We start from the raw sequence: 8,752 nt of genomic DNA, 5'->3' as shown, positions 1-8,752 counted from the left end.
TATATTAATATTGACAATTTAATCTTGACATATACTAAATTATCACAATTATCACTATAATAATGACAAAAACATAAGTTATTACAATTAAGTTAAACAATAGTGTCTGATACTTTTTTTTTGACACAAAAAATCTAATATTTGTGACAAAATAACCGAGTGACACAAAAAAGTTGTCACTAAAAGTATTAACTCTTGTAATGTTATCTTGTTATCAATGTCTTGCCACATAATCATGCTACCTCATCATAGTTACCATGTCACCATCAACATGTCAGCATAGTTCTAACATTAATAATAATAATAATATATTTTTTAAAATTATTTTTTAAAAAAATTAATAAATTTTAGAAAAACAATAAAAGAAATGAGACAATTAATAATTATAAAAGAAATTAGTGGTCAAAATATAACAAGTCATTTTTTAACTTTAAAATACCCTCTTAGCATGGGTGCTGAGGCGGCCATAATTTAATTATCCTAGTGCCATTATGATAAATATAATCACTATGGATCATTTCAATAATAAAATAAATAAATAAATAAATAAAAAGCATAAAATAAAGAGTTCATTACTTGGGGATCTGAAATGAACATTTAAAATTATTTTTTATTTAGACCCACTTGAATTGGTTAAGTTTTAACCCAAGAATGCTTTTGGAAATAAGTTAACGTTCAGCAAATGGTTAATTTGGATTAGTTTTTAATAAGTAGAAGCTCCTTACAGAGGAGAACAAAAATTAGCTTTTCTTTCTAGAAACTATTAGGATAAGCTCAGGACTGGTCTTACTGAAAAATAAGCACTAAGCAAAAAATATATATTTTTTTTAATTATTTTAATTAAATAATAAAAAATTATGGACCATAACCCTGATCACTAGATAAAATTAATGTATTTTAATATTATCATAATCAATTAAACAAAATATTTTCTATATTTTATAATAAATAATTAACATATTTACAAATTATGTGAATTAAATAATAATAAATAAATAAATAAATAAAAATTTTAAATTTAAATTTAAAAATCATGAATTGCAGGAGCCAAAATTATCTACCTCATCCGGAAGATAATTTTATATAATATATTATTATTATAAATTAATTAAAAATATAAGTTTTTATATTTAAAGAAATAATTTTTCAAGATTCTTAAAAATATGATTTTTGTGGATAAATAAACATTAATTATAAATTCTAATTTAAAAAGAATAAACATAAATCGTTAGAGCCTCAATGAATAATCGGACCTTATGCACAGGCCTTAATCACTTATACTTAAGACAACCCTTAGAGGTGCTTTAAGAGAAAGCTTTTGAAAACCCAACTTTCTATAATGTTTGTGTTGGTATCTTTAAATATATCATATGACTCTAACTTTAGTTTTTTAATTTTTTAATTATTATAATTACAATTTCCTAATAAAGAAGCACATTGAGTGATAAACCAAATAATTTTTAATTATAAAATACTTCTAAATTGAGATATCCTCTACTAAAAAGCTTGATGCACCAGCTGAAAAGCTTTTAGGAAAAATCATCTAATTATTTTTGTAATATTATCACGGATCAATCATCAATGAATAAATACCATATATTTATTTGGGTAATCATGCACAAATTAGTCTTTATTTCCGTAATGCATGTGATTATCATAAATTAATAGTGCGTGCGAAGAATCCTGGCACCAATGGAAAATGCTTTGGAAAAGAAATCCATGGAATATTTTTAATGGAAAATGATAGTCGTTTCGTTTAGCAAGATTTATTTTTCATTGAAAATCGATTTCATGAAAATTCGAGTTTTGTTGTTTGATTGATCTTATTTTTCAGCGAAAATGAAACATTTTACTGGATGACCTCGTTTGTTGTTTGATTACGTCGATTTTTAACTTTGGAAAAAGTCGCATTTTTAGTGAAATTTTTAAAAATTTATTAAAAATTATAAGCAGTGACTACGTGGAATTGAATCTTACAATGATAATCTGCGAGGATACATTACTTTGATCTAGATAAATTTATTTAAAAGTATTATCGAGTTATATAATTTATCTAAAAAGAAAAGTTATTTTTAAGTAAAATTGAATCTACCAAGTCAAAACATCGCGGGATACGTTTCACTAATCTGGATAAATTTATTTTTAAAATATTATCAAATTATATAATTTATCTATATTGAAAAGAAAAAGAAAAAAACTTTTCTTTTAAATTTTTTAAAAAGTTATTTTAAATATTTCGATCGCGCGTTATTTTTAGCATGTCACGTTTCGCAAAACTTTTCAGAGTGGAGGCGAGGGAAAAATTTTTCTGTGATTTTGAGAGAAAATAGGGTGCGTGACGAGTTTATGGATTTTCATGAGAAAAATTTTTGGCGAAACAAACATTCTGTTAGATTTGGAAAAATGGCTAGTAGAAAATTTTTCAGGGATAAGCGATCAACGTAGCGCTTATTTGTTTTAACCACTTGATGTTTATAAACTAAATATATTTTTTTAAGAAAAAATATTTATAAAAATCAATTGTTTGGCCTCTTGATTTTTTACTTCATTGGCCTTTAATTAATGTTTTTGGAGTTATTGAACTTGAAGGACAAAACTAATAATATCTATAACTACAAAGAAATTAAATAGCTTTGATCTCTATTTAAAAATATATGTTAAGTATTGAATTAAAATTATTATATATATTAATTAATATGTTGTCACCATGGTAACTGTCACGGCCTTCCCGAGGTAGAACCCTTACAGTAACTACCCAATGATTATAGCCATTACTATGATGCGGGAGCATGGTTGAAGCGCATTCGGTACAATTATAAAGGAAAGGTTCAAAGCAAGAGCATGCCCATATCTTTAAGAAAAAAATATTTTTTTATATAATTAGAAATGAAAATTAAATCGGCATATATTTAAAAAAAATCCATTGTTTAATAATTTAATTTGTAAAATTTAAAAACTAAAATAATAATCCATATGTAAAAAACAGAAGGAAATCATAATATAAACATCCCAACAGCAAATAACCTATCATAGGCTCCACATGTACTAATCAATAGCGTTGTTCCCTTTATCTCTCTATCCATCCTTCAATTGCATTCATTCAGTCATGACCCACATAGTTAAAGAGATGCTACCTAATCTCCATATGATCCTCTCTCTATCTCTTTTATACATATTTATATTATAATATATAATCATAAGAAGGTGCATGTTGTGTGCCTGTAATGTCACATAAATAACAAAGAGGATTGACAAAAGAGGAAGAGTAAAGTTTTTAATTGTTAGTATGACAACGACGTGGCAAGAGAAAACTTAATATATATATATATATATATATATCAAAATGAATGTAATAAAGAATGAGACATGATTAGACTTGTCAAAACGGGTCTGACCCGTTGGACCGGTCCGTCACGCCAACAAAAATTGGTGGGTTGAGTTGACCTTTTGTAGGCCCGTTTGAAAGCGGGCAGCCCGTAACCCGTTTAGGGTTAGGGTCATAGGCGGGTAGGCGGGCGGGGCTAGCCCGACTTTAATTTACTTAAAAAAATTTTTTTAAAAAGCTTAAATGAGGGATAAATGTTTTAGGTCTTTATATAATATCAGTGATATTGATATTTCCTACCTATAGTTGTTCGATTACAGTATAGGAGCTTTTTGAATGTTGGGTTAATTGGTTAAGCTTGGTTGGATATGTTTTTATTCTTGTTTTATTATTTTTAGTTGTGTGATTTATTATAACACTCGTATGTAAAATATTTTTGAAAATCACGTCTTTTATATTATGTTTTGTCTTTAATAAATATCTTTTGGTTTGGTTTGGTTTATTAAAAATAATCAATATATAAAATATAAAATTTTTTTAAATGTTTTTATATATTTTAGTGGGAGTAGGTCGCTTAGCCCTGCCAACCTAAGATGGGTTGAGGGTTGGCATTTTTGCCAATGGCGGGCCAGCCCTGCCTGACCCTGTTTGACAGATCTAGACATGATTGATTGGTGCTTTAAATGTGCCTTATATTGCAACTTGTCTTCTTCTAAATATTTATATATATAATATATTTTCTTCGGAGATGGCGCCGCATGAATCGGTCTAGAGATAACCACCGTTTTAGTTTAATAATAATAATTATACTATTCCTAACTCTTAGAATAGTCAAGGTGCACAAGTTTGCAAGTTGGCATTATATATATTTATATATGAATTTGTATGTCGAGGAAAGGTATGTAACGTATGTTAATGAAATTTCCCAAGTTATTCACTTGATTTGATTTTTTTTTTCTCCAGTGATAATTGACTGTGATATCATGAATTTGAGTTAATTTAAAACTTTAGCATGAGTTGCATTATATATTTATATATATATGCTAACACAGTTATGTATGTGTATGTATGATTTATTGGAGGGGAAGGCATGTCGATGAAATTTCCAAGTTATTCATTTAATTTGTTTTTTTTTTCTAGTAAACTATGGACTATGATATCATGGATTTGAATTAATTTGAAAGTTTAATATGAGCCGTATTATGTATGTATATATGTATGTTATTTTGTAAGGGAAGCTATGTGGATGAAATTTTTGAGTTACTCACTTGATTTGGTTTTTATTTTTCTAGTGAATTATTGACTATGATGTCATGAATTTGAGTTAATTTAAAAATTAATATGAGTTGACATATATATATATATATATATATATATATATATATGTTGTGTGTATATGCATGTATGTATGTATGTATGTATATATTCGCAAGGGAAGGTATGTTGCTGAAATTTTCAAGTCAATCACTATATTTGAATTTTTTTTTTTAGTGAATTATTGACTATTATATTATGAATTTGAGTTAATTTAAATGTTTGATGTGATTGCATTATTATTAGTTGATACAAGAATTGGTGGTTTTGAAGAGTATGTGAATTAAGCTGCTACTTAGTCTAGTTAATTTGTCTTATTAGAATGAGATGCATGTGTAATGATGATGTCTTTGAGTTACTTGATTTGATTAGGTTATTATGGTGAACTTTTGACTTTAATATCATGTTGGATGGATGGACTTGATTTAATTTAAAATTTTAATATCGTAAAAGTCTAAAAGATAGTTTGGGAGTTGTACTAAAAGTCTGTTTTTCTTGTTCTGCGAACATTTGTAAATAAAACAATTGATGGCTAACCACTTTCGTTTTACTTTTTTTTATATCTGTACTTTGGGGAAAAAATTTCAAATGATAATATATATACATAAATTATTTTTATTTTATTTTATTATTATTATTTTTTGACAAATAGATGACAAGTGTAACCCATTTGAAGAGAGTTTAGGATATGCACAGATAAGATATAAAAACGTAACCGCAAGTTCAATAATATATGTGTTCTCACTTTACGTGGATTTTAAGCTTTGATTTTGAGGTTCAATTTTAAATTTTTTTTTTAAATTAACACCTTACGAAAGAGACCTAATACTAATAGATCAAAAGGTGATTGGTATAAATAAATTAAATTACTATTTTTTCAAATTATATTGGCAGAATTACTGTTTCTTTTAATACATATATTCAAGTTTTTCTACCCTCATAATATTAATGTAGTTTATACTTTTAAATTTTAATATGATACTAACGTGATTTTTTTATTTATAAATTATAGGATAATTTTTTGATGAATTTAAATTTCATGACAACCAACAGAGCATGTATCTAAAGTAATCAAAATAGCATAATCAATATTAACAATGATGACAATATATTTAAATTGTTATGCGATTTAAAACTTTCTGTTCAAATCACCTTTTTAACTGGGGACTAATAACTCATTTCCATTACAACTTAGAGGTTGAGAGTTGAACACTCTCACAACAATAATGGTTGCAAGTTAGGGTTTATTCATATTTATTAAAAAAAAAAATTTTTCAAGCCAAATGATCTAATATCTCTCATTGTAAGTAAATTTTTAGTTACCAAATTTTTTAATAAATATATAGACTATATGTATTTTTTTTTTTCTTTTTTTCTTTCATTGATAAGGTGCACTTGATTTTTTTTTATTATTAATGAATGTGGACAAGTTATGTCAGGGACTCAGGGGCATACATAAGTAAGGAGTTAATATCTTGGCTTGTCTCATCAATAAGGTTATGCATACCTTACATAAAAGACTCAATACTTATAAACTAAGACGCAATTTGATTATGTAAGAAACTTTTCATCCAAAAACATGTATATACATAATACAAGGATGAATTTAACTAAGATGAGACCAACAAAAATAAGAGTAAGATGAAATAGTTGCGCTTTAATTTTAGTGGTTGCAAAACCTATTAATAAAGATATAGGAAGAGGAAAAAAAAAAAAGAGCATGTGGCGCAAGATGCAAATCGTGTAGTACTTGGGTTTGTTTAATTGACAACTTAAATGGGAAATGGAGCAAGAGTGGAGGGGGGCCGCTTTCAATTCTTTAGTTGAGATATTTGTTAGCACGTCATCTCATCATCATCATCATCATCTTCTTCTCCTTCTTCTCCTCCATTATTGCACCTTCATGATATACCTCAACATGATCTCACTTTGATAATTAATTCACACCCAAATAAACAAATATGCCTATCAATCTCCTCCTCCTCCTCTTCTTCTCCATTATAACCCATGCATCAACAAAAAACCCTTAATTCTCATCACCTCTCAACAACCATGGATACAAGACACACCACCCAAAAAGAACAAAAGTCTAAGAAAAGGTATGTCCATATATATCCATCAATATCTCTACTACTTCTCAATCTCTCTCCTTCATTATAAATAACACTACACTTTATATATGCTTCTTGTCTTTTGTTTTCTTGATTAGCATAAGGAAAGTGATACAAAAAAGAGTAGTTTCGGTGCCAATATCGGAAGGGGATGGCATAAGGTCAAGAATCGGTGGAGATGGAGCTCCTTCATTTGATACATGGGCATGGAGAAAGTACGGGCAAAAACCGATAAAAGGATCACCATATCCAAGAGGATATTACCGGTGTAGTAGCTCGAAAGGTTGTCCAGCGAGGAAGCAAGTTGAAAGAAGCCGTGTTGATCCTTCTATGCTTGTTGTCACTTACTCGGCCGAGCATAACCATCCTTGGCCATTGCCTAAGCACCAACATCAACATGATCATAGGAAACAAGAGCAAAAAACAAACAAACAGTTTCCTCCTCTAATGCCTAAAGTGGAGGAGGAGGTGAAGAAGGCTGAAGAAATAGTAGATCAAGAAGAAGATAAGCTTGTGGAGCTGATTGAAGGTGAGAGTTCTTTGTGGTTGCCGGAGATGTTAACATCGCATGCCGGAGTTTATGATCCGGTGTGTAGCATTGCCACCGACATGGCCGGGTTGTCACCGGAGGAGTGGGAGAGGTTTGGAGGTGGTGCAAGTAAAGGAGGATCCTTGGAAGAAGAAGAGGAGTTGATGTATGCTGACTTGGGTGAACTGCCTGAATGTTCCATGGTTTTCAGTAGGAGTAGCTTCTTAGAATGCACTGGTTAATTATTATTATTAGATAATGATATCATCTCATGAAATAAAAATGTAGATTAATAATTTCATGCAACGCATTGGAATATGCATGCAACTTCAAGTGATTCTTCTTGAGTTATAATACAACTATATACATATATAAAGAGAGATGTAGTAAGGGGGAGGTTTGAGGTACCTTTTGAGTTACTTGAAGTTGCTTGCCATTTCTTCTTTTGGTTTTGGTTTTGTTGATGATATTAAGAAGAGGTATTTGCATGTGTTTGAGAGATCATGTTTGGTTGGTGTCTAATTTGTATTATTGGATAAAAATTGATAGATAGATTCTTATGTAGCTAAAGTTTGGAATGAATGTGAATCTTTGAGGAGGATTGAGATGAAGGGAATTATTGTGTGAGTTAGTTGATTCAATTTAATGAATATGGTAGGTGGGGATGGAAGAGGTTTAGTAATTGGTTGCCAGAGAAACAAAAAAGAGAGTAATGGAGACAAGTGGGGAGACAAGAGGGAGAACAGTAAATGTTAAAAAAAATTCTTGTGCTTTTTCAAGTGAAACTTCAATTTAACAATTAAAAAAATTGATTTAATCTTATTGGTTTTGTTTGGTTTTAGGATTAAATAATAGAACTTGGTTTTTCTCTGGGAAATAAAAGCTTGGTTGGATGGATGGAGGATATTGTTATCACATCTTATTTAAGATTTATTATAATACATGGATATATATATATATATATATATATTTTCAACTTCGGTGTCTTGCAAATCTTATTCATTATATTAGTGTTGAATAAATAACAAATTTAGTGATGTTTTCCGGAGTGTTTCGTTAATTATTCATGATTTGATAATTTTTTAATTTTTTAAAAATAGATTAAACTACGTCAATTAAAAATAAAATAAAATTAAAAATTGACTAAACCATAATAGAATAGAGTTATAATATTTGGGGAAAAAAATACAAAATAAAGAGAAGAAGACAAATCAGCATATAACACAAGAGAGAACACTCCACAAAACATGGACATAGAGATACAAAACAGAGAACAAAAACTAACTGTTCTTAGAGGCAACAAAAAAGGGTTCACCCAAAGTTACAGATATATATATATATATATATATATATATATATATATATATATATATGTATTCTTATCAATAATATATTATGATCTATACATAAGAGCTATCTGATTTTGCTTTATTAAAAAGAATGGGCCATATGCTTAAATTAACATGATGTTTG

General features: G+C 28.5%; 1 protein-coding gene across 1 annotated transcript; it reads left to right on the top strand.

Annotated features, from left to right (window-relative positions):
* Positions 1-6,371: 6,371 nt before the first annotated feature.
* Positions 6,372-7,773, top strand: LOC120280087 (probable WRKY transcription factor 65). Its single transcript, XM_039286818.1, has 2 exons — positions 6,372-6,738; positions 6,849-7,773. The coding sequence occupies exons 1-2, from the start codon at positions 6,647-6,649 to the stop codon at positions 7,519-7,521; spliced, it is 765 nt and encodes a 254-aa protein (XP_039142752.1). The 5' UTR covers positions 6,372-6,646; the 3' UTR covers positions 7,522-7,773.
* Positions 7,774-8,752: the final 979 nt, after the last annotated feature.

The sequence above is a fragment of the Dioscorea cayenensis genome, chromosome 17 (assembly GCF_009730915.1).
Source record: "Dioscorea cayenensis subsp. rotundata cultivar TDr96_F1 chromosome 17, TDr96_F1_v2_PseudoChromosome.rev07_lg8_w22 25.fasta, whole genome shotgun sequence".
NCBI lineage: Eukaryota > Viridiplantae > Streptophyta > Magnoliopsida > Dioscoreales > Dioscoreaceae > Dioscorea > Dioscorea cayenensis.
This window is presented reverse-complemented; position numbering and strand designations above follow the sequence as displayed.

What these genes read in the sequence shown, in the direction of transcription:
- LOC120280087 (XM_039286818.1), top strand. Translation starts at nt 6,647, where the DNA reads ATGCATCAACAAAAAACCCTTAATTCTCATCACCTCTCAACAACCATG. An exon ending in GAACAAAAGTCTAAGAAAAG is followed by an intron (nt 6,739 to 6,848) that starts GTATGTCCATAT and finishes TTTCTTGATTAG; the next exon opens with CATAAGGAAAGTGATACAAA.